The sequence below is a fragment of the Alosa alosa genome, chromosome 22 (genome assembly GCF_017589495.1).
Source record: "Alosa alosa isolate M-15738 ecotype Scorff River chromosome 22, AALO_Geno_1.1, whole genome shotgun sequence".
NCBI classification, from domain to species: domain Eukaryota; kingdom Metazoa; phylum Chordata; class Actinopteri; order Clupeiformes; family Clupeidae; genus Alosa; species Alosa alosa.
The window spans coordinates 5,240,388-5,266,418 of record NC_063210.1 but is presented as its reverse complement, the minus strand read 5'-3'; the positions used below and the strand labels follow the sequence as shown (position 1 = coordinate 5,266,418).

General features: G+C 43.2%; 1 protein-coding gene across 1 annotated transcript in view; it reads left to right on the top strand.

The window, feature by feature from the left end:
- The window catches only part of wdr90 (WD repeat domain 90), a 34,844-nt gene extending 8,833 nt beyond the window's left edge, over nucleotides 1-26,011 (top strand). The window contains exons 11-41 of the mRNA XM_048234002.1: nucleotides 145-213; nucleotides 3,439-3,549; nucleotides 3,824-3,969; nucleotides 4,120-4,177; nucleotides 4,372-4,490; nucleotides 4,837-4,995; nucleotides 5,199-5,329; nucleotides 6,653-6,769; nucleotides 7,287-7,314; nucleotides 7,445-7,557; nucleotides 8,799-8,947; nucleotides 9,276-9,437; nucleotides 9,603-9,731; nucleotides 9,966-10,093; nucleotides 10,172-10,206; nucleotides 10,292-10,411; nucleotides 10,675-10,946; nucleotides 11,046-11,148; nucleotides 11,405-11,526; nucleotides 11,706-11,862; nucleotides 12,324-12,514; nucleotides 12,822-12,990; nucleotides 18,666-18,786; nucleotides 19,838-20,006; nucleotides 20,243-20,365; nucleotides 20,479-20,647; nucleotides 23,324-23,454; nucleotides 23,614-23,757; nucleotides 23,877-23,996; nucleotides 24,159-24,243; nucleotides 25,050-26,011. Coding sequence (XP_048089959.1) covers nucleotides 145-213; nucleotides 3,439-3,549; nucleotides 3,824-3,969; nucleotides 4,120-4,177; nucleotides 4,372-4,490; nucleotides 4,837-4,995; nucleotides 5,199-5,329; nucleotides 6,653-6,769; nucleotides 7,287-7,314; nucleotides 7,445-7,557; nucleotides 8,799-8,947; nucleotides 9,276-9,437; nucleotides 9,603-9,731; nucleotides 9,966-10,093; nucleotides 10,172-10,206; nucleotides 10,292-10,411; nucleotides 10,675-10,946; nucleotides 11,046-11,148; nucleotides 11,405-11,526; nucleotides 11,706-11,862; nucleotides 12,324-12,514; nucleotides 12,822-12,990; nucleotides 18,666-18,786; nucleotides 19,838-20,006; nucleotides 20,243-20,365; nucleotides 20,479-20,647; nucleotides 23,324-23,454; nucleotides 23,614-23,757; nucleotides 23,877-23,996; nucleotides 24,159-24,243; nucleotides 25,050-25,207 — 4,008 coding nt within the window. The 3' untranslated portion in view covers nucleotides 25,208-26,011. The remainder of the gene's footprint in view (nucleotides 1-144; nucleotides 214-3,438; nucleotides 3,550-3,823; nucleotides 3,970-4,119; nucleotides 4,178-4,371; nucleotides 4,491-4,836; nucleotides 4,996-5,198; nucleotides 5,330-6,652; nucleotides 6,770-7,286; nucleotides 7,315-7,444; nucleotides 7,558-8,798; nucleotides 8,948-9,275; nucleotides 9,438-9,602; nucleotides 9,732-9,965; nucleotides 10,094-10,171; nucleotides 10,207-10,291; nucleotides 10,412-10,674; nucleotides 10,947-11,045; nucleotides 11,149-11,404; nucleotides 11,527-11,705; nucleotides 11,863-12,323; nucleotides 12,515-12,821; nucleotides 12,991-18,665; nucleotides 18,787-19,837; nucleotides 20,007-20,242; nucleotides 20,366-20,478; nucleotides 20,648-23,323; nucleotides 23,455-23,613; nucleotides 23,758-23,876; nucleotides 23,997-24,158; nucleotides 24,244-25,049) is intronic.
- Nucleotides 26,012-26,031: the final 20 nt, after the last annotated feature.

Genomic DNA, 26,031 nt, shown 5'->3' with positions numbered 1-26,031 from the left:
TGTGTCTAATGAAATAAAATAAAAATAATCCAGTCACACTTCACTAAATCAAACACTTTTGTTCTCTAAATATTAATTGTCCCTCTGTGTGTGTGTGTGTGTGTGTGTGTTTGTGTTTGTGTTTGTGTTTGTGTTGATGCTTAGAAGCTGCACCCTGACCCAATACTACGTCTGAATAAGATCATCGGCTTTGGGGGCAAAACCATGAAGAATGTGAGTACATACATACACTCCATCCATCCATCCATATACAGTCTCATCCACCGTCAGACACTATCACTTCCACCCTAATTATGTAGACATAAATGCACTTCCACCCTAATCATGCAGACATAAATACACTTCCACCCTAATCATGAAGACATAAATGCACTTCCACCCTAATCATGAAGACATAAATGCACTTCCACACACGAGCCTCCTGACATCCATCTCTCAGTCCTATATTCCAATATTGTCATGACCGCGCTGCCTGCCCTCTCTGGTGCATGCTAACCATGCTCTGCCACTTCATTTCACTGATCATGTGCACGTGTGCGCCTATGTGTAGGTGTGTGTGTGTGTGTACATGTGTATGCGTGCCTCTGTGTGTGTGTGTACATGTGTATATGTGCTTATGCATGTGTGTGTGTGTGTGTGCGTGTGTGTGTGTGTGTATACAGCGGGGAAAATAAATATTGAACTCGTCTACATATTTTTCAGTAAGTATACTTCCAGTGAGGCTATTTGCATGACATTTTCACCATACATTAGTATTAACTTAGGTAATCCACACATAAAAAAATCCAAACATGAATGTCCATAAGTAGAGTTATGAATAAAAAAGAGGAATTCTCTGAAACCAATTGAGAGTTTCCTTTGCTGAATGCTTTTGATCATTGTCCTGCTGGAAGGTCTAGCCATGTCTTATCCTCAACATCCTGGTAGATTCTCCCAGAAAAAATGGCTCCATTCATCATTCCTTCAACTGTATGAAGTCTGCCAGTACCATGAGATGAAAAACAGCCCCACACCATGATGCCTCCACCTCCAGTATCCACATAGTGGATGATTAATCAAACAAGATGCGCTTGCAATGACTGAGGCAGGGACAGAGCCTGTGATTCTCTGTGCATAAGGTAAAGTAAGGTAAGGTGCTCTGTGTGAATGAGTGTCATGGTGATGGTGCAAATGAGTAAGTCAAACAGTGCAACAGTGCAAGAATAAAGTCTATATATATATATATATATATATATATATATATATATATATATATATATATATATATATATATATATATATATATATATATATATAACTATATTAAGGAAGGTATAAGTGTGGTCAGAGTTCGGCTGTGGCATGGAGGGAGGGTTGTGCATATGTGCTAATATAGCACACAAACAGTGAGGCCGAAGACAGTGGTAAAAAGTGGCTAGTGGACAGACAGTTCAAGACATGGAGGGGGTGAAGAGGCAGACAGACTATGCGGAGAAGTCTATTTCTCCTCTTCCCTTAAGTGAATCATGGAACAGTTCAATGGCCCTGGGGACAAATGACTTCCTCAGTCTGTCGTGCAAGGCAGTGAGCAAAGTCTCCAGCTGATCAGGCTCTTCTGCTTAACAATTGTGTTGTTGGATGGATGACACTCATTGTCCAAGATGTTGATCAGTTTGTTCAGGGTCCTTTTGTCAGATATTGAAGTGATGCACTCCATTTCTCCTCCAAATATGGTGTGTAGTATGACATCCAAAAAGTTCAATTTTGCTCTCACCTGGCCAGACTACATTCTCTTAGTATTTTATAGGCTTGTCCAAATGTTGTGTAGCAAACTTTCAACGCACTTCACCATGATTTTCTTCAGTAATAGAGTCATGCAAAGTGAGCGTGCATAGAGGCTATGGCGGTGGAGTCCATTACCTATGATTTTCTCTGTAACAATTGAACCTGCTGCCTCTAAGTCTTTCTGGAGCTTTCTCCTTGGCTCTTGGGCTACTCTTCTGACTATTTTTCTGACTTCGTGGTCAGAAATATTGTGAGGAGATCCTGTGCATGGCCAATTGATGATGCAGTGATGTTCCTTCAATTTGCAGATAATGGCTCCAATACTGCTTACTGGATGATTCTGGTTTGAAATGCATCTATAACCAGATCCATTGATATGTTTTGCAACAATAATATTGCAATGGTCTTGGAAGAGCTCTTTGCTTTCACCCATCATGAAATGTTTCTTGTGAGACACCTTGGCAACGAAAAACCTTTTTATAGCCCATCAATATGTACTAACCCAGCTTATATTCATTTGCACAGATAGGAGGGATAATTACTCTCTAACTACGTATAGATTCCAGCTCGATCCTTGCCATTCCTTTTTCCCCATTGCTTTTTCCCTGTGCCATTCCACATTTTTACTCATAACTCTACTTATGGACATTAATGTTTGGATTTTTTAGTATGTGTGGATTACCTAAGTTAATACTAATGTCTGGAGAAAATTTCATGCGAATAGCCTCACTGGAAGTATACTTAGTGAAAAAAAATTGGACGTGTTCAATACTTTTTTTTTCCCCGCTGTATGTGGAGGGAGTGAGTGTGTGTGTGTGTGTGTGTGTTTGTGTTTGTTGCATTACTTTGGAAGTAGATGAGCTTGTGCGTATGTCTTGTTTATTTGTGGGTCTGTGTGTGTGTGTCTGACTATGTGTATGTGTTGGGAGTAGGATTGTTCATGTGTGTGTGTGTGTGTGTGTGTGTGTGTGTGCTGAATGTCTGTCTTCTCCATAACAAGTGCTGGATAAGTGATGTGGCCCAGGTGCCCTCAAGGCTGATTGGGCCGTGATGAGAGCTGGCTGCGGGCACGTTGCCATGGTGACACCCCAACGGCCCCCTGATTATCTCTGAGTGCAGTTGTCGGGACCCCTTGCAGTGCTCCTGCTTGCCAATGCACACAGAAAGTCCCCATTCACCTCAAACTGTGTGTGTGTGATTGAGTGTGTGTGAAGTGTTGTAAGTGATCTTATTTGCATCACTGCCCAGTGGTTAATAAAATCTGCACGTTCCTAATGTGTTGATGACCGACAGTAAGTTTGCAAAAATAATTAGTGTACAGTAGTAGAACAGTAAGACACAAATGACCAGTATGGGTTCTCTGTCTCTTTAATGTTCTTTTCATCGCTCCTTCTATGGTTCCTCTCCTCCATCTGTTTTGTTACTTTGCTTTTGTTTATTTCCTCTGATTTGCTATGTTATCTTGTTACATTTGATAATTCTCTCTCTCTCTATCTCTATCTCTATCTCTATCTCTCTCTCTCTCTCTCTCTCTCTCTCTCTCTCTCTCTCTCTCTCTCTCTCTCTCTCTCTCTCTCTCTCTGTGCTCTACTCCATGGTAGCCTTGTCTGTCCCGTGCACAGCACACGCTCCTCATTCACATGTATCTCCTGCTGCTGCTGCTGTCCTGTGCAGGTGCTGTGGAATAAGCTGGGCGATGAGGTCATCTATTCCTGCCACGCTGTCATTATCAGCATGAAGATTTGCTCTGGGAAGCAGCGCTTTTTCATCGGTCACACAGATAAGGTGTGTGCGTGTGCGTGTGTGTGTGTGTGTGTGTGTGTGTCATGCGTACATAGGGAAACAAACATCACATTTACCCAATAACCAGGCTTGTACACTTCTAGAACCATAAGAAGTATAGTGTCTGTGTGTGCGGGGGAGAGTGAGAAAATGTTATCACTAATGAGAAATCAAATGCATAACACGGCTGCTTCGTGTGTGCGTCTGCTTGTGTGTGTGTGTGTGTGTGTGTGTGTGTGTGTGTGTGTGTGTGTGTGTGTGTGTGTGTGTGTTTCAGGTCTCTGCTCTGGCGCTGAATGGCAGCTGCTCTCTCCTGGCCTCGGTGCAGGCAGACACACACACACTGCTGCGCCTGTGGAGCTATGAGACGGGCCATTGTCTGGCCCTGGTCAATACACACGCACACTCTCTGAGCATCCTCAGGTAACACTGGCACACACACACACACACACACACACACACAACATCATCAGATAACACACACACACACACATTTGGGCACACACATACAAACACATATAGTCTTTCTAAAAAATAGACCCCCTCACCACATCCTTTTATTCCTCGTCCCAGCTTCTCCTACAGTGGAAGGGTCTTGTGTGGAGTGGGAAAGGATGGACACAACAAAACTGTAAGTGTGCGTGTGCGTGTGCGTGTGCGTGTGTGTGCATTAGATTGCGTGAAACGGACTGAGTTCAATTCATGTTGTCTGTTTAACTGTTTATGTACATATGAGACTGCCATTGTGTGTGTGTGTGTGATGCATGGAGTATCATGTTTTGCATGTTGTGTCGCATTTGTGTGCGGTGTGTGTGTGTGTTTTAGATGCTTGTTGTATGGAACACAGAGAGTGTGACCAAGAAGGGAGTGGTGTGTGTCTTGGGTAAAGCACACACAGACGTGGACATCAGAGCTCTTCAGATAACCTGCTGTGATGAAACCCGGTATGCACACGCAAACACACGTTAGATGTCCAGTTTTGGTTCCAGGGCTCAAAAACTCGGGGCTATCAAGTTTTTTCTCCTGTCAGGCTACCAAACTTCAACAACAACAACACTCTGCCTGACACACACACACACACACACACACACACACACACACGACTACACTCCATATGTCCAGTTTTAAAACACATAGTATTGATTGTAGAGAGGGAGGGAGTCATTTGGTTATGGTTGTTGACTATCGTTGTGTTTGCATTTTTGTCTCACACTTGCTGTGTACATGCCTACCTGTGCCTGTCTATTTGTCTGTCTTTCATTGCTCACCTGTGTGTGTGTGTGTGTGTAGGATGGTGTCGTGTGGGTTCGGAAACGTGCGCCTGTGGCGGTTGAGGGGCGGCACTCTCCGCTCCTGTCCACTGAACTTGGATCAGTTCCACAGCCTGGAGTTCACAGACCTCGATCTGCTGCACTCACACACTGCAGACGCAGCTGAGGAACACACACTGTGAGTGTCTCATAAAACACACACACACACACACACACACACACACACACACACACACACACCACCAAGTTGCTGACATGTATGAAGAACACACTAAGAATATTAAGAACCACTACTTTAGAGGAACGGACAACAGATTTAGGGGAGTAATAAAATGCTTTTGATTGGTTTTCTTTGTTTATATCCTTCGCTCTGATTGGTAGGTTTGTGAGCAGTAAGAGTGGTCACGTCCTAGAGGTGGACTATGCTGCCGTGGCGATTAAGAATGTTAGGAGACTCCTCCCCACTCAGCCAAGCCACACCCAGCGCAGAGAGAAACAGACTTTCAACATGGGTAAGTCTCTCTCTCACTCACTCACTCACACTCACACTCACACTCACACTCTCTCTCTCTCACACACACATCCACATGCACCCACTCACACTCACACTCACACTCACACTCACACTCACACTCACACTCACACTCACACTCTCTCTCTCACACACACACATCCACATGCACCCACAAACACACACTCACTCAAAAGCATAGACATACTACCCAGTATAACATATACACACTATATATAATATTATACTATACTATATATATTATTATACAGTTATGTGTTGTGTCTGAAAATAGCAGTGAAGCAGATGCCATCTCTGTGTTCAGGATGTTCTGCATCCTCAAAAACAGCAACCTCAAGCACATATAAAAACACTCATGTCTTTAAAAAGGAAAAACCTCTACAGTCACACACACACACACTCCCTCAAACACACACAGTGCCACAACACCGAGGCATTAGAGACTCAGAAGCTCATTGAGATTCTCTCCAAAACTGAAAGGTAATCAACCAACAAATGTAATCTTCAATTACCCACTCTTACCATCCATGCTCCATCATTCAAAGTATTCAAACGTTGGCACATTTAGGAATGTTCCGATCTGTGAGTCACTTCCTGCCCCTTGTCTATCTGTTGAAACCCAGTGAGGTGGGGCATTGTTCCGTGCCATCACTCTAGGTGCCATTTAACATGCATTCAGGATAAGAGCACACAGCAATGGAAGCTCGGCTATTAGACACCGCTAAAGCACCCCAAATCTCCATGAATATATATATATATATATATATCTCTCTCCATTAATACCTATAAGTGTTTCTGAGGGTTGAAATTGGAATGGAAAGTATTCTGTTTTGCCTTTAGAGCAGTGTTTCTCAAACTTTTCCAAACCAAGGACCACTTAACCAATAAAAAAAAAACCTCACGGACCACCTAGCTAAAAAAACAAACAGTTGATCTACTTCAACAGTAGCCTATATTACATAATAGGCCTACTCACTGAACCACCTTGCCTATTGTCTTTGCACCTTGCTTATTGACATAGCTTACATAACCAGTGTTGCAGAACTGTTTGGATTTGCATTCAAGTTCGTTCAATATTGCAAACAACTCATCTATATTATATTTTACCACGTCTGCTTGCAGACCTCTTGGGATAGCTTGCGGACCACACTTTGAGAAACACTGCTTTAGAGTCAGTGTGTGTCGGTCTGTGCCCTCATTTTGGTCTGTATAGTCGCATACCTCTTAAACGAGCGAATGTCTGTGTCTATGTTTATTTGCGGTATTGAGAATGTGTGTGTGTGTGTGTGTTTGTGTGTGTTAGGTCCAGGTATTGCAGTGAACAGCATCAGTGTGTGTGAGGCATTCTGTGCCACTGCATCTGAGGATGGCTACCTGAGACTCTGGCCTCTTGACTTCAGCGCAGTCTTCCTGGAGGCAGGTGAGCTGTCACCTAAAACACACACACACACACATACACATTCAGCATGTACAGTATGTAAACACCATATGCATACCCACACATATCTACTACTAATTATAATTACCTATATAAATATATAATATAATAATAATAAATACCTACACATTTGTATACACTCATTAAACTGAAATATACAGTTTGCTTCTGTTCAGATTATTTATTTGAATGGGTGGCTAGTGGGTGGCATTCTTTCTTCGGGCCAAAATTCGATCCCGGTGCCCCAGTGCAGTGATGGGGAAACTGTGTGCTGTGTGAGATGCCGTCCTAATTGGGTGGGTGGCTAGTAGGTGGCACTCTTCCTTCCGGCCAAAAATCTCAAATTGATCCTAATACCCCAGTGCAGTGATGGATGCACCCACCCCGACATGGAAATGCTTTTGAAAACAAGCTGTCTTGTTTGGAGAAGAAGGCATGGGAATCATTGCTAAGGTGTGTGGGTGTGGTGTCTGTGTGTGTGTGTGAATGCTGGGAGAAGGCATGGGAATCATTGCTAAGGTGTGTGGGTGTGGTGTCTGTGTGTGTGTGTGCCTGTGCCTGTGCCTGTGCCTGTGCCTGTGCCTGTGCCTGTGCCTGTGCCTGTGCCTGTGCCTGTGCCTGTGTGTGTGTGCATGCGTGTGTGTGTGTGTGTGACAGGAAACACACTGAGGCAGTGGTGGGCTGTGTTTTCTCTCCTGACGGAGAGTGCTTGTTCAGTGGTGGCGCTGATGGATCCTTGGCCCTTTATAATTCAGCACACCAGGAGCTTCCGCCATCCGGTGCTGGGTGAGTGAGTGGGTGGGAATGCTGGGAGAAGGCATGGGAATCATTGCTAAGGTGTGTGGGTGTGGTGTCTGTGTGTGTGTGTGCCTGTGCCTGTGCCTGTGCCTGTGCCTGTGCCTGTGCCTGTGCCTGTGCCTGTGCCTGTGCCTGTGCCTGTGCCTGTGCCTGTGTGTGTGTGTGTGTGTGTGTGTGTGTGTGCGTGTGTGTGCGTGTGCCTGTGCCTGTGCCTGTGCCTGTGCCTGTGCCTGTGCCTGTGCCTGTGCCTGTGCCTGTGCCTGTGCCTGTGCCTGTGCCTGTGCCTGTGCCTGTGCCTGTGCGTGTGCCTGTGCCTGTGCCTGTGCCTGTGCCTGTGCCTGTGCCTGTGCCTGTGCCTGTGCCTGTGTGTTTTGTGTGTGTGTGTGTGTGTGTGTGTGCCTGTGTGTGTGTGCATGCGTGTGTGTGTGTGTGTGTCTGTGTATGTTTGTGTGCCTGTGTGTGTGCCTGTGCCTGTGTGTGTGTGTGTGTGTGTGCCTGTGCCTGTGTGTGTGTGTGTGTGTGTGTGCCTGTGCCTGTGTGTGTGCCTGTGCGTGTGCCTGTGTGTGTGCCTGTGTGTGTGCCTGTGTGTGTGTGTGCCTGTGTGTGTGTGCCTGTGTGTGTGTGCATGCGTGTGTGTGTGTGTGCCTGTGTGTGTGTGTGTGCCTGTGTGTGTGCCTGTGTGTGTGTGTGTGTGGATGTCTGTGTGTGCATGTTTCATTGTGCCTGTATTATTGTGTGCATGGTGTGTGTGTGTGTGTGATGGGGAAAACACACTGAGGCAGTGGTGGGCCAGGTTTTCTCCCGATCTGAGAGATGCTTGTTCAGTGGTGGCTGATGGATCCTTTGGCCCTTTTATAATTCCAGCACACCAGGAGCCCGACCATCCGGGGTGCTGGGTGAGTGAGTGGGTGGGAATGCTGGGAGAAGGCATGGGAAAGCACTGAGCAATATGGGAATGTGTGGGAATTAATTGGCATTTAGACAATTGACTGTGGAAGTGGAACACAATATTGGTAGAATAAATAGACACATCTGGTTTCTACATGAATTTATGTAAAATTGGGGAAAACATAAAAATAAAAAATATAACTGGGGAAATTTTTTTGATTATTTATGTTTCATGAAATGGAATGTTTGGGTTGCTTGTGGAATTATTGGTTGGGGAAGTATTTTTTAACCTATGTTGCATTTGTATGTATACATTTAAATCTGTATGTTGGTTTGTGGCTAGGTAATGTGTTGGCATGTGGCTCAGAACGTGCCCCTGATGCATTGGTTGTCAGCGGCGACAGCTCCAGGCTGGCATTCATTGGCCCCACGGAGCACACAGTAACCATCATGGATGCCCGCTCACTTGATGAGGTGTGTCTATACGAGTGTTTTATTTAAATACAATGCCCATTCCCATTTGTGTTTCTGTGTGTGTGTGTGTACAGTATGTAGACATTTGTGTTTCCGTGTGTGTGTGTGTGTGGACATTTGTGTTTCTGTGTGTGTGTGTGGACATTTGTGTTTCCGTGTGTGTGTGTGTGTGTGGACATTTGTGGTTCCGTGTATGTGTGTGTGTGTGGATGTTTGTTTCTATTGTATGTTCTATTGGATTGTATGTCTCTTATATGTTTGTTTCTCATGTGTGTGGACATTTGTGTTTCCGTGTGTGTGTGTGTGTGTGTGTGTGTGTGTGTGTCAGATCCTGCGTGTGGATGTCAGCATCCTGGACTTGGACAGCCCCAGACTGGACTGTGCTCTTAAAGTCTGCTTTTCTCCTCCCACACCGGGACACCTGCTCATCTCCACCTCCGCAAACAAGATCCTTTACCTACACTCACACACCGGCAAGCTGCTAAAAGAGGTGTGTGTGTGTGTGAGAGAGAGAGAGAGAGAGAGTTTATCTAGTTTATGGCAGGCCAACCATGCTGTACATAGCAAATAGCATTTCATAAATAGCATTTTCTTTTTTTAAAGCCTCCTCTTGTTCACCAGATTTGTGTGTGTGTGTGTGTGTTGTCCTCTTAAGGTGTGTGATGTTCAAAAGAAGTGCTGCTGGTCACTAGCTGTCAGTGAGGATAGCCGTTTCCTCTTGACCGCTGGGTGTAACACACTAAAGGTCTGGGACTACAACATGAGCCTGGACGTCAACTCTCAGGTACACCTCACACAACACACACACACACACACACAGTCTGGACATCTCTCAGATGACATGTCAGCATAACACATCCACATCAGTTGTCCTCAACGCACGCGCAACTTACACACAATTTATCCACGCACACACACACACACACAACACACATACATACACAGACCCAGACACTGAATGATATGAGTGGGTGTGAATGTTTCTTCGTGTGTGTGTGTGTGTGTGTGTGTGTGGCAGGTGTTTATTGGCCACTCTGAGCCCATCAAACAGGTGAGCTTCACACCTGATCAGATGGGTGTGGTCTCTGTGGGCGACGCACTCTTCTTCTGGGACTTCCTGGCCCACCCTCAAGAAGCGATGCTACGGTAACACACGCACACTCAACTCATATGGAGACTATAATCCACCCTTGAGAAGATGCCTAATATGTCTGTTACCCATAGGTCCCCAGCCATCTTGGTGTCTCCTCCTAAACCAGGTATACTTAGAATACTTGTCAGCCTTAACAGTTAATATATAACATTAGAATTCCTCTAATGAAGGTTTCTTTTTAATTGGTGCAGGCCCATCAGGTGACTCCGGGGCGTTGACCAATGGAATGCTGCTGTCCACTGGGATGCCTCGAGGCCCAGCTCCCCTTCCCTCATTGGACCTGAGCTCTATTGAGAGGCCAGCTCATGATGGTTAGTGTCCTCTGGGAAAGTTGCCTGTCATTAAAAAAAAAAATTTCTTTCTAAGGTCTGAAATGTCTTGGTTGTTATCTTGCATAGATGAAGACACATATTCATATATTCACATTTCTACCTACAGAGAGTGCGTATTGAGCAAGTGAATGAAAATGGTCATTTATTTTAGTATCTCTTGTGTTCAGATGAGACTCTGGTTGTTTGTGTGTCCTGCACAATTAAAACAAGGATCATAGTACTGTGTTTTTGTGTGCCTGTTGGTGTGGGTTTGTTTGTAGCGCTCGAGGACCTCTCCCTAAGTGAGGACACTCACGATGCCTTACGACGTAGCCCTTCCCCTTCACCTGCTCCCAGCCCCACTCCCAAACACGCCTCCTTCCTCCGGGTCACTGATAGGTCAGCGAGCAGAGCCTCTCCAGAGGAGCCAGCCAATCAGCTGAGAGAAAATGACTATGGGACCTCCTCAAAGGCAGAGCGTCCGGACTGCTACAAACACTTCACACCACGTTACAACACCTCCACCCCAGAGCAGGTACTATCCCTCCATCCATTTTTATTCTTTCATCTCTTCTGTCTCTCTGTCTTTAGACCAGTTTTAGACATTTCCCAGGATTCTGTGTTTTTACTGCAGAGTACTGTGCCCCCTCCCCCTGGAGAGGAGGGACTGAGACTGAAAGCTGTGATTGGCTATAATGGCAATGGGCGTGGCAATATGGTGTGGAACCCTGACACAGGTGAGCAGTGTGTGCGTGTCTGCACTTATGGACACGTGTGTGTGTGTTATGTGTGTGTGTGTGTGATTTGAAGAGGGAAAGGTCTGAGTGCCCGTGTATGTTTATTTATTTCTTATGGGGCAATTTGTTGTTTAGTGTTAGTTGATTCTCACTCTGTATGTGTTTATGTGTATCATACACCATATACTTGCTTTTGCGTTGTAGGTCTGTTTGTCTACACCCACGGATTTTGTGTGTGTGTCTGTGTGTGTCGTAGGTCTGTTTGTGTACACCTGCGGCTGTGTGTGTGTGGTGGAGAACCTGCACACAGGCTCTCAGAGGCATTGGCTCAGACACACAGAGGAGATCTCCACCCTCACCATTTCCCATGATGCTCAGGTACAGCACTGACGTCACACCTACAGCAGACAGGAAATAGAAAAGGATGTCAACTGTAATTATGTTTTTGGGAAATTATTACATTTGAAGGACTGCTACATTGAAAACGCACAGATTTGTATGATTCTTGTTGGGATAACAGTGCCTATCGATGTTCTTTGTTGTGATCGGTTGTATAGTTAGTGGCGTCAGCGTCTGGGAGTGGTGCCTCATCAAAGAGCCTCATCTGCATATGGAATGTTGCAGATGGTTCCAGTAGAACCAGCATGTCCTTTCATAAGGGCGCAGTGCAGAGCATGGCCTTCTCCAGGGATGACCGCTACTTCCTGTCAGTGGGTCAGTGCGTGATGTCACATCTTATTAATCCCCCCATTGGGTTTCCAATGTATTGCATGATGATGATGGTCATGATTTGTCACTAAAATGCGCATTGCTCAGTCACAGTTCATTGCTGGGCTCTTATCCTAGTCTGATGTCATATCCTTGTCTGTTTTAGATGCTGTCATCATGCAAAAGAATTTCATGTTTTTTGCTCCTCTTTAAAGCATTGCTTCTTTCATAGCGACTCTGAACTGTCATCTTTTCATCTTCAATATGGCCACACTGTCTGTTAGGCATGTCCGTTGCCATATTGATCATATTAAATCCATCAAAATGACACCTAATTTGATGGACCATTTTTCCCCCAAGTCGGAGCTCCCTCTACAAGTGGCAATTTTCTGACATAAACGAGTTCCGAGGTGTCTCTGGAAGCACACATGCTTCATTAAAGAGGTCATATTCTGTTTTGGCTGCAGGTGACTTCAGTGAGCAGGAGGTGGCGCTGTGGAGCGGGAGCTGCTTTGAGCTGCTGTGTCATGTGACCGCGCCGTGGGCTCTACACGAGGCCCGCTTCAGCCCCACCACCGACGGCCTACTCGCTTGCGTCGGAGCGTCTGGAACTCTCTTCTGCACCATACGCACACAGGGCATGCAGACAGAACTCCAGGTAAAAAAAAAACAATCACACACACACACACACACACACACACACATTTATCCCCATTCATGTAGATGCATTTGTATATTACCAAAGCATACAAACATCCACTTTCTCTCAGATTTTTGTCTCACTCACACACAAGTGAGGCTGAAGTCAAGGCTTTCTAATAAAAGTAACCATATAAGCAATTATAGCTTTTAGCAAATGCTTCTTCAGACTTCCAGACTAATTCCCCAATCCCACATCACAAATCCTGTTGCAGCATTGCACTGAAAACACCCTTGAGGATGTGAACTCACACTGTCGCCCGCAGGTGCAGAGTGTGTGTGTGCCTGACGATGTTGGTGACGCGGAGTTGACATCTCTGTGCTTCAACGCCAACGGCCTGCTCTTTACAGGCACCAGTGGCGGGCAGGTGTGTGTGTGGGACTGCAACACACACCGCTGCTTCATGAGCTGGGAGGCAGACGAGGGAGAGATCGGTCAGTGTGTGTGTATGTGTGTATGCAGTGTTTCCGCTAGATTTTTTTTAACAGTGGCGGTTTCAGGGAGACATCCACTCTCCAGTTTAATTTTTGCTATTGTTGCGAGCGAGCTAATAGGCTAAGAAATGGGAAATACTTTCAATACGATCAGCTTCAGAAATTAATGGGTTTTCCTTAGCCTGTGCTACACCTTTCCATCAAGTTGTGCGAAAAATTGTAGTTTTTGCGATGTTGACAAACATGCGTAGCACATGCAAATTCTTGATAGCGCATGCCACTAACGTCTATAAAAAACAATATATTTATGGAATAAAATTAGACAGGGACCTCGGATTAGAATTGCTGTTTATTGTTAAACTGCAATTTTCAGCAGCCAGCGAAGGGCATTTAGCCTACTATACTTCCGGACAATATATTCCCCTAATTCTGAAGCAGTGGCACCGCTAAATGAAGAGGAAACACTGAGAAGAAAGTTAATGTTTTAAATAAGCTCAATCAATACAATATATAATATGTGAAGTGAAACTGGACGGGCCATAATAACCTCTGACTAGTTTTAGGCTACTAATTGTTAAATTGCAATGTGAGTGGCAGCCAGCAGGGGAGGATACGTCGGCAGGATTATTTAAAAAGCTACTGCAACTATTGTGCGTCTGCCCTGATTCTGATACCGTGGGGGTATTAATTAAACCGTGGCGGGCCGCCATGCTGAAATAAACGTAGAGGAAACACTGGTGTATGTGTCTCATCTGTTTGCATTTGTTAGTGTTAGTGTGTGGTTGTGTTTTAAACATCTTTGCATCTGTGTTAGTGTGTTGTGTGTGTCTGTGTTTCTGTAAGTGACCTGTCAGTGTCATGATTGCATTATCAGCCTCACAGATTTTTCATTTCCCCTGACTTTTAGCATTTTTGTTTCTCCTTAGCCTCAAGCAGTGAACCCATTTGAGGATTTCTCATTTTTTGTGCATGAGATTGCATGAGTGTTTTTTGGAGTGGACATTAGATGAATGTTACCGTATTTTCCAGACTATAAGTCGCTCCGGAGTATAAATCGCATCAGTCAAAAAATGCCTCATGAAGAGGAAAAAAAACATAAGTTGTGCCGGACTATAAGTCGCATTTATTTAGAAATGTATTTCACAAAATCCAAGATCAAGAACAGACTTTGTAAGCTTTGTAACTGGACACATAGAGGCCAAAAAGATTAATGTTAATGAAGAGAAGGAGTGAATGGCAGTGATGGCAAAGGCAGCCAAGAGGAAGGCCCGAAGGTAATTGTAAAGCAATTTACAAAAGATTCACTGAACAAAAATGTAGCTAAAAATGTGGAGAATGCAATGCAATCAAGCATTTTGAGCGATGTGGCATCACAAGCCGGCAGCAGATTAAATGCTTACGAGAGAAAAAGATGCGGTTTTAAAAGGACGCGCACGAAGGATGAATGGCAAAGCTGAGGCGAGCCGTTTCCATTTTTCGATCCATCTCCACAACATGCCAACACCACTGTGAAGTGTGATTTCTCATGACCAGTTGTCACTATATTCATACTTTTCTGCCCTTTCTCTGCGACACTGGGGATCAAACGTGAGGGGGACCATGTCCATGTTGATAATATGGTCCGGTGACACGTTGTGTTCAGTTACCTGCTTTTCAACGAACTCACGGAAACTGTCAACCTTGACTTGAAAGTCTGCTGGCGGTTTCTGACACACTGTTGTCAGTGCTCTGATGAGAGGCGGTTGTGTTGCATGAAGCGTTAACACCAAGATGGCCCGCCTGCAGAGTCGTTTATATTCATCTCCTTTGCAACTACCAGGGCATAGAAACGTAACTGCACCGTTGACATGCCTCTCCCGGCAGCACGTTGTTCAAGCACCCATCTGTGGACTCGTTCCTCCAGCTCTGGCCATCTTGCTTTCAATCTGCGATTAGCTTTCTTTGTTTTCTTCATTGCATTAAGAGTAACCTCTGCTTTTCGCCAGTCCCACAAGTTTTTCACTCACTCCAAACTTTCTTTCTGCTGCTCTATTACCATTTTCGGCTGCATATTTTACTACCTACAGTTTGTAATCAGCATAGTATGACTTTCTTTTGGGGGGGCATTTTGGTTGTATCCAGTCTTTCCAGTCCAGTTGTCTTTAAGTTAATGTTTCAGGGGTAGGCCTGCACAGTTGTATAACAGCTCTGGTTATCACAAGCATAGAGCGCCCTCTTGCGGCTCTTTCATTTCGGAATTATTCAAAAACATGTTAAATTTTATATATAAGTCGCACCTGTAGGTTGCAGGGCCAGCCAAACTATGAAAAAAGTGTGACTTATAGTCCGGAAAATACGGTACATTTTGGGCTTTGTTTTTGTATGGCTAAAGTCAATGAATATTGGCCATATACTACTTTATGTATATTGATTGCTGTTGGTAATGCTACAGAAATGGCCTTTGGTTGAACTTTTATTGATCGTTTACAGCTTAAATTGTATAGGTTAGGAGTAGTCATCAATTCTGTTGCACATGAATTGATTGTTTCCCACTTTAAAAACATTCAGCTGAATTATCCAATTTCGGTTTTCCCATTGGCTTGTTGTTCGTATTTATCGTTCAGCAGAATTATAACTTAAACGGTGATCAATAATCAATATAGCCTTATTTAGTGTAGTCATGCATACTGAGTGGACTCTAGACCTCACTTCCATATAGCTCAGGAGGCTGTGTCATGCCCTAAGGGATTAGCAACAAATTGTGATGATGTACTTAGTACCGTAATTCCCTGTGATTAGTCATTAGTCATATTGTGTATAAACTGCAGGATAGTGTTTTACACAAATTAAAAGAACAAAACCATGTATTAACCTTAGTGCCTAATGAATCAGATCATGCTTTAATCATTCAGAAGAATGAAGAAAAGAAATGCATTCCCAAATCCTGCTCCAACGTATTAACCTCATAGCTAAGGACCTTTGCAAAATCAATGTATAAACCATGGTTAATAGTAGGGAAATTACAGTATATAAGTACTGTATTATAGCTGCTATGTGCTTGCTATATGTACAGGTTTCATCTTGCTCTTGCTATTCTTCTACAATGCACTCCTTCAATTCAATTCAATTTATTGTGCTTATAGAGCGCCAAAACATAACACATGTATCATGGCGCTTTACAGAATGTAGGCAATCAGAGAAAGAAGGGAAGAAAGGAAGAAAAGAAAAGAAAGAGAGAGGCCCATGGGTAACAGGGGCGAGGAAAAACTCCCTAGAATTGGAGATATATATAGGAAGAAACCTCGAGCAGATCCACGACTCAAGGGCCTGACCCATCTGCCTAGGGTCAGTACATGACAGTAAGGTCTGTATACATGCCAAGTGCATATGATAGTCGGGTGTAGAGAATAAGACATGGTGTTAAAAGCACTTGAGCTGAAAGTTACAAGAGGTGGGATGATAACGTATCCGTTATGGTAATTTATTATTCCTGATTTAGTGACAGAGAGTTCTTCATCCTCTGCTGTTCGTTCTCATGTTTGGTGCCTCTTCACAAAGGCTTCATTTTACTCTTTCTGTATGAGAATGAGTCATTTAAAATATCAGCAAATGAAACATTTAACAACATTGTACATTGGTATTCAGTTGTGAGCTTTTCCTTTTGGGTTGCTGTTTGCACTCGTAATGTTTCAGCACAATTGTACATGTTGGACTTCATTTGCAAGTCTGTCCCTTTGAGTTCCTATAGACCTTTTTACAACTATACTCTCATTCCGGCGTAATAATCAAGGAACGTTGCGAATGTACCATGGGCACAGCAGCACAATGATATCACGCAGCACCTGAAAATAGTCCCCGTAGGCTGTAACTTCCAGCAACTTCCAGTAACAAATTTGAGCTGCAGCAGATTATTACGCCGGAATGAGAGTATAGTCCATTGTCAAATCAGCCTAGAAACTTTCATTCACGTTTCATTTTCCGTTAGTCTTATTACACTTTCTAACTTGAGAATAGGAAAATTACCGGAAATCTAATCCATTTCAATGATCTATGCTAGGCTGGAGCTAAAAGTGGTATCGCCAGACTTTGCTGGATGAACTGGAGAAAGGTTAAAATCAATTAACTCGAGGGGAGGTGGAAAATGAGCGAAATTTCATAATTCATAAGTGTTCCAATCAACAGTCAAAAAGTCAAAATTAATTAGTTTTGCTATTCAGAGGTGAACTCAGAGGTTTCACAACCTGCATTTCACCCATAGTTGCCCCCTTCACTAATGGGCTGCTAGGCATTTTCTGTGTCTGCTTTCAATCTGGAACTTTTCACAAAATGTCTTTCCCCCACTGCCAATCACACCATCATGAATTTTCTACTCAGGAGTCTGAATTGTAGTAGCCTGGCCTGGCCTACCTAGATCTCATTTCAGGGAGATCTAGATTGTTTCTCAAAGTCAAGGATGGGTCCTTCAAAGCCGCTCTTTCAAGGATGTTACGTCATCGAATCTCGCCAAGCACTGTTCCAATGTCAAGGGTGCTTTAAAATTCTATCAAGTACTGAGTCCTTTGTTCTGAGATTTTCGAGGATGCATGCATGTATCCTCTGCATGCTTGGAATACCCACAATCCTGTGCGCACACATGATTTTTAATAATGCACCTGCAGCTTCCTTCACACTCGCTAGTCTGCTCCATTGTGTTTTCCGTATGCTAAGAAGAAGCCTTTCCTCGTCTGTGAAGGATTCGACTCAGCAGGACTCGTTCTACTAAGCACGAATCCTTGACGTTGGTCTGGAACACCATAGTTCATAACCGTTTCCCTCAGAAGAGAAAAATGTCAGGCCAATCAGCGACGAGAGGGGAAGACTAAACAACAAAACTTATTGTGATAAACAGAAGCAGCAGCACCTGCAAATGTCAGAAAATGCAGAAATTTATTTACAGCAAAGGTAGACTCACATACATTGTTTCCTAACTGTTGATGCTGTTTATTGTCAGTTTGTAAAGTTTAGGTGATGTAGGAAGTAACATTAGGAATCTCTAATCTAAACCAATCTCTAATATGATTAGTAAGGCTGAACCAATTATTTCAAAGTTGGTGCCCGTCGCGATGCAAGTGTTGCAGACGTTTCCCAATCTGGCTGTTGTGAAATCCAACTTTCAAGTCCCTTCTGACCTTTTCATCCAAAATGGTTCAGTTTCTTTTCTAAAAAATGAGAAAAGAAACTTCACACAAAATAACTTTTTAAATGATTGTATTACCATTTCGTGGCTTCTGCTGATGTTGATATGAACAATAGCAATAGCATGCCATCGCAATTATTGGATTCAATGAAACTGTAAGCCCTTCAGTGAATGGCAAATGGTCTGTAATACCTGTAGTGCTGTATGTGTGGTCTTTTTAAAGGTATATTTTAATGCACTGGGTCACCCTTGCCCCCGTTGGAAATAACATTACTAGTTGTTTTGCACAGTTTGCTGAGGTACACACGCACTCACTCACTCACTCTCTCTCTCTCTCTCTCTCTCTCTCTCTCTCTCTCTCTCTCTCTCTCTCTCTCTCTCTCTCTCTCTCTCTCTCTCTGGGTATGTGTTCTAACATGCTTCAGTCACAAGCAGATGCAAAGTGTGTATACATGTGTAGGAAAAAAAAAAAAATGACGTGTTACACAAATTATAAAATCGTGTGTGTGTCTGTCTGTAGGGGTGTTGCTGTGCTGTGGCAATAGGCTGGTGTGTGGAAGCAACAGCAGGCGTTTGAGGCTGTGGTCAGTTGCTGCTGTTCAAGCACTAAGACCCCAGAATGCGGAGCGATCTCAGGACAGGTACACACACATACACACACAACCAGACAACACACACATAACTTCTGGAGCCTGTTCACATTACAAACTGCTAACAGTTAAAGAATCTTGCGACAGTCTGTGACAAAATGCATGCTTGGTTTTCTTTCTCTTTCTGATGAAGTAGGGTAATTTAAATAAAATGAAAGGAAGAGCCTTTAATTAATTAAATAGACTGATTTTCAATGAATGCCTAATTGCTTTTTTTTTGACAAGTACCAGAGAGTTATTTAGAAGCTGATTAAAAATGTAATAATGAAAAATAAAAAATAGCTTTGATCGTGTACAGATTTTCTGCACAAAGTGCCAGTCTTGAAAAGCATTCACTCATGTGACCCTCTCTATGATCTGTGCTGGTGTGAAAAGAGATGATATGCTTGGAGAGGGGAGGCGGTTGCTGGCTCAGATGTCTTCTTAATTTTCAATTTATTTAGTAAAAGGTGCAGAACATAAGAGTAACGTTTCGATGTAAGTCACATCTTCATGGGCCTTACCCCCCATTTCTTCCAAGGACTCTGATGAAGATGTGACTTACATTGAAACGTTATGTTCTGCACCTTTTACTAAATAAATTGAAAATTAAGAAGACATCTGAGCTGCACCGGCGTCTCTCCTTCTCTCTAAAGTATCTGTCCTGGCCTGGTTGCACCGGATTTTCGTCAAACGACAGAAGCGCGGAGAACCCTCCTTTGTCTAAGAGATGATATGCATCAGGTCTCACCTCCACCTACTGACTAAAGGAGTTGCAGTTGGATGTTATTTTCACAAGCCTTATCAGCATATAGAGATTGATGGCAACTGCATAATGCAGAATGCAGATACAGCCTCGGAAGCTTGTTGGAATAAATGAGCGTATTTATCTGTCCGTCCCATGACCCAGTACATTGTTTGGCATTCACTACTTCCATTGCATAGTCCTCGTGGCTTGCATAGACATGAAAGGACTCTAAAATACCTGTATGAGCCTTTTGTTTAGTGTAGACTCTTAAATGGAACAGCCCTTAGTTAACGGTCACTCACGGTCACCCAACAGCCCTGCTGTGCTGCTGGAGCAAGAGATGCAGCTTGACGGGGCCGTGGTCAGTGCCACCTTTGATGACGTCATGGACATGGGCATCGTGGGCACCACGACGGGCACCCTGTGGTACATCAACTGGACAGAGAACACCAGCATACGGCTCATCAACGGACACAAAAGCCAGGTGGGTGTTTTCCCGTTTAGATAATCACCGTGATGGTGATGATGGATTCACATTTACACTCACACTCTCACACTCACACACACACACACTGTGTCAAAGGTAATGTATCTCAGGGTGTCTATGATTGGATGTGACAAGTTAGAACGGTTGGTATAACTGCAAACCATTCATATGGACTACATGCACTTGAATTAAGAGGCGTGTGTGTGTGTGTGTGTGTGTGTGTTTATACACAGGTGAATGGCGTAGTATTCAGTCCAGACGAGAGCCGCTTTGCTACCTGCGGACAGGATGGAAGTTTGAGAGTCTGGACATCGCCTAGTAACGAACTGTTGGTCCAGTTCCAGGTGCTCAATCAGGTAAGTCTTGGCCAGTCAGACAGTCCATTTGCTTGTACCATTCCGTGCACCTGCCTCTCTTTCCGATATCTTTATCAGAGTATTGTGTGTGTGTGTGTGTGTGTGTGTGTCAGAGCTGTGAATGTGTGTGCTGGAACCCTGGGAGCTCGATGACGGCAGTATGTGTGTCGGGGGGTTACAGCGACGGGACGGTGCGAGTGTTCAACCTGAACTCGTCTGAGATGGAGCTGAAGCTGCAGCCCCATGCCACCGCGGTGTCCGCGCTGCAGTACTCCTGCCACGGTGAGACACACACACACACACACACACACACACACACACACACACATATGAGGAACGGGCAGAGATGAAGGGAGGGAAAGTAGAGAGAGGGAATGATGAAAATAAAGTGGTGTGTGTGTGTGTCTTCAGGTCTGTAAGAGACTCTCCTTACCTTAGTTATACTCTTGGGTCATTTCAGTATGTGAGTGCTGGTGTGTGTTTGTGCCTGAATGAGTGTAGGTCTAGAGCAGTGGTTCTCAAATGGGGGTACGCGTACCCCTGGGTGAGATTTTAACCCTTAGAACCCGATTGACACAAAGTGCGCCAAAAAACACACTGTGACAGAGCAGAAGTGCGGTAGCCTGACGTTGTCATACTCAAATTCTAGTCAGAATATGAGTCTGATACTGCTCCATTGGGACGTAATACAGGGGGGGATTCCTCTGCACTCAATTAGATAGACCTAACCAATCAGAGCAACAAAATAGCTTACCGTGAGGTGTAGGAAGAAAACACACAAACCATCCTTCTGCTCCTATATCCCCTCCGTTTTTAAAAATAATTCTGTTGAACAGGAATATGCTACAAACATGTTAAACAGCTGGGAAAGGCTGTCGCAAATCCCTTGAACAGGTGGTCAATCAGAGATTTCAAACGAACGAGGGAACATGTCGCAATGCAACAGCGCTGTTTTCCCTTGATGAAAGTGAAACCACCAGTTTTCCCACATCTCAACTTTGGCCAAAGTTTTCAAAAATAGTCGTTTTCAGTGATACAACCAAATAATATGAATTTTCCATATGGGGTCTTAAAAGCCATGTATCCTTCTAGCCACAGCGTTTTTGTTTCAAACATAAGCCTAATCTAAGCGTGCTCAGATGACGTGATAGACCAGTCGCTGTTGCTCACCTGTCCATCATCGTAAAGCCTGATTTGATTGGTCCGGCAGATTTAGGGCGAGCATACTTGCCCCACAATGGAGCAATGCCAGACCGAACTTCCCGTGGGGCGGGACTAAGTTCGGAATGGCACCCAGGCTAGAAGTGGGGCTTTCCAACGAGACAACGCACTTGTCTGTACGTTAAAGTATGAAAATAAAAATCATGAAATTAAATCAAATTGCACCATATTTAGTCTTTACTTCTCTGCGTTCACCTGCGCACCCATTACTCTCGTTTGAATTACTCGCGAACCTGTGAACGCATAGATATGGCAAGCATATCAGATATAAGAGGAGACACAGAGCTATCATTTGATGGCAAGTATGTTGATCCTTCTGGCTTATGAAATCAGACGAAGTGACTACAAAATAATAACGTCATGTACAAAAACCAATGCTGCACAAGCATTACTCTCGTTTGAATTACTCGCGGACCTGTGATGGATAGATATGCCACGCGTGTCAGATGAAAGAGGAGACACAGAGCTATCATTTGATACCAAGTACATCCTTCTGGGTTATAAAACAGACGAAGTGACAGCAAAATAATAACTTCATATAGCTCGACTTACCTCACGTTTTTGTCTGTTTTTGTCGCAAAGCATGTTTATAATCCAATGCTATTGTGTGTTTCTCTATGGCAAAGAATGTTCATAATCTGGTTTTGAGATCCTACCAAATTCCTGCATGGCATCCAATTCAAGGCTCGTATTGCATCCCAATTTGTTCGGCAAAGATGAACACCTTTTTTGCCTTTACTTTGTTCATGGCAATGCAGTAAAAAGTTGTAGAGAATCATGAGTGCAGACACCAGGCACACACAGGCTAACACGTAAACTCGGGTCAAGTCAGGTCAGATCAGTTCGTGTCACAGAATATGGAGCGCAGAAAGGTCATTAAATCACTAAATAAAAAAATGGCCTTTATTTATGTAAGGCACACACCACATATGTCTGTAAATTGCTCAGCCCCAGAGAATTCCTCCACCATGGCAATGATATTGCCAGATTCAGGACAGTCTGCCCTACACACACATGAAATGCATGTAGAGCTATGAGCTTGCTGTCGTGAGAAACATATCAAAATATAAGAATTTTTATAATACGCTTTTTATATTTTAATTCTTTAAAAATCAAAATAAAATCAATGCTAGTACTAATACATGAAATGATGGCAGATCTGGATAGCCTAGATTCTGCTGGAAAAAAAACAATATGTGTGTGTGGCACTCACAATGAATAAACCAGAATAAATATCCTTATAATAATAATATTTATAATAATATATATAATAATATATAACCATAATAATAAAATCCTTATGAATAAAGGTAGTGAAAATGCCCTAAAAACAGCTTAGGGTTAAAATATACATAGATATAAAATAAAATAAATTTTATATTTCAGTAGGCTATTCAATTTCATTATCCTAAAAACCCAGAGTCCCCCACATACCAGGATGGTTCGACCCAACCTGTCACATGCCACCCGCCATCACCTGTCAATCACTGTCAAAACTCAAACGATGGAGTCGTGGTTGAAGTTTATGGATGGAGCCGTGGTTCCAAAGTTTAATAAATTAGACACTGATGTCACAGCGCTCTGTTTTAAGTCTTTTTTTCTAAAAATGCTTTGCGCTGGTTAGGGGGTACTTGGCTGAAAAAATATTTCACAGGGGGTACATCACTAAAAAAAGGTTGAGAACCACTGGCCTAGAGGAACAAGGATTGTGTGTGTGATCTTTGGTTGTGTTTTCAGGTCTGGTGCTGTTGTCGGCAGGACGAGACGGTGTGATTGCTGTCATCAGTCCGGTTACTGGGGCAACACTACGCATCATTAGTGATCACAAAGGGGCTCCCATTACCGCTATGCAAAGTGTCAATAAACAGGTTGGTGTGTGTGTGTGTGTGTTAATGCCCATTGTGTTGTAGTTTGTAGGTGTACATTCTCAACATTCATTTTTGATAGTTTTATGGCATGATTTGTTAATCATTGTGCAAGTATGCTCTTTTGTGTGTGTGTGTTAATAATTCTTCATTTGTTTCCAGTATAAAGAGTTTGGGCTTCAGGGCGATGAGCTGTGGTTAGCAGTCAGTGCTGATAGGCGTGTCAGTGTCTGGGCAGCTGATTGGAAGAAGGACAAATGTGAGCTTCTTGATTGGCTGAGTTTTCCCGCCCCTGCTGCCCCCGAGGTAAACTAACCCCTCCATCTCCAGCCTTCCAGCATCCTGATTGCTGTTACTGTGTCACATTTACTGTGCCAATCATGATTGCCATTATTGTAAGGTCATGCTGTGTTTTATCCAATCAGTATGGGGATGTCTTGCCACCAAGCCTGGCTGCCTTCAGTCCTTGTGAGCGAGGGGTCATAGTTTACACTGGCTATGGAGTGACAAAAGAGCTCACCTTCTACTGCCTGAACAAAAAACAGGTCCGAGTTACTCTAGAATTCCGTAACTAATATCAATATGGCACACAACTGGTATTTATTAAACATAGGGAATTTTGTAGCCTTTGGTAGAGTTATACTGATTGACATCAAACCACCCTCTCTCTCTCTGTCTTAATCTCTCGCTCTCTCCCCTCTTTGCAGGTCCTGAGAACCATTTCTTTGTCAGATTGGGCACTTTCCTTAAGTCTCTGCTCTAAGGAACGACTACTTGCTGTTGGCTCAAAGCGTGAGTACACACTCTGTTGCATGCATTGCAAATATAAACATATAAAATATATATATATATATATATATATATATATATATATATATATAATATAACATATATATAATAATATAATAAGACATGAAAGTGTTACATGTACACATGAGCGTTTCAGGTGCTCATGCAAAACGTTTTCGTGTGAGCATGCAAAACTTTTGTGTGAGAGGATGTTTGTTTAATTCTAGGAGAACTAGACCCAAAGGGTGTTGAATTCAGGAAGGAGACGGCTCTGTTGCCAAAACTACTTCGCTAGTTTTGCGTGCGCATATGAAACTAAACTTTAGATTTTTTTTTGCTCATGTCCCCTTTAGGGGCTCCGTGTATTTACACTTTTACTGCTTTTATAAATGGAATCTTCATCAATTTAATTTCCCCTTTTTTCAATCATTCACAAACATCCCCTCTTTAAAATGAATCAAAATGAAAGCAGATTCCTACAAAGTAGTGTTATATAATTAATACAATTCACACAACAGATACTATTTCAAATGGTGTGATTTGAGTAATTGAGATTGCGCTGAGGGATATGTCCATAACAGCAATGAGCATTGTCAGCACATACATGCCTGTGTCAACATTGCGCAACCTCATTGCTGAGGTGTAACTGCCCTTATTGGCTTATTGGACTCACTGGCTATTATCAGTCACTCTTGCCAAATCAGACTCTAATGAATGTTTTCATTGTGTGTGTGTGTGTGTGTGTGTGTGTGTGTGTGTGTGTGTGTGTGTGTGTGTGTGTGTGTGTGTGTGTGTGTGTGTGGCAACAGACCGCGTGGTGAAGTTGCTCCACAGCTCCTCGGGTCGTTTTCAGGACTTCACCCCTCATGGCGACTCCGTCCAGCTCTGCTGCTTCTCCCCTTCAGGAAAACAGCTGCTTACCTGTGCTCACAATGAGATACTGCTCTGGAGCTCTCATAGCCTTTAACACACACACACACACACACACACACACAATCTTTTAGAAGGGCAGATTTGTATGCCAGATATCCTGGACACACAGAGACACAGTCTCAGAGAGACAAGTACATACACACACTCACACAAACACACACGTGCACACAGAGCCTAAATGCACTCAATGGGTTAATTTGTGTGCACAGGCAAACAAGCATACACACCTATGCAACAGCCCACATAACAGGATTAACTTCAGGAATGTTTACTAAGTTCAACATGTGGATATCTCCAAAGATGGCACCTAAATACAGGCACTACAAGCATTCAACATAATATTTAAGTGCATTCTATTTGTGATTTTCTAGGTCTGTTTACTGAAAGTTATAGCTGTTAATATACCTTTTTTTTCTTTTGTTGATACCCAGAGCCTGATTGTTCATGTGCCTTGTGTTATGTCCATATATGGTCATGCATTTTTATATGTAGGAATTTTTGGAATTGTACTGTCAATCAATGTGAATGTTTTTCTTAGTGTTTTATACATCTTAAATCTTGTCTGAAAGACATGTATTTGTACAAAACTGTTAGCAAATGTGTTTTTTACATTTGTTTCTAGTTAATAAATGTTTTTTCATTTGTATCTAATTTTGTGATTATAATAAATAGAGCATGTTATAAGTTAATTAATTGATTTAGTTACCAATGCACAGTATTTTTCTTATCTTTTGGCATATGATTTGATTTCCAAAGATTGGAATTGACTTAAATCTACTAAATGAACTGTGATTAGGTGATATACTGGTGAAATTACATCTTGGGTATAATTAGGGAATGTATTTTGGTTGAATAAAA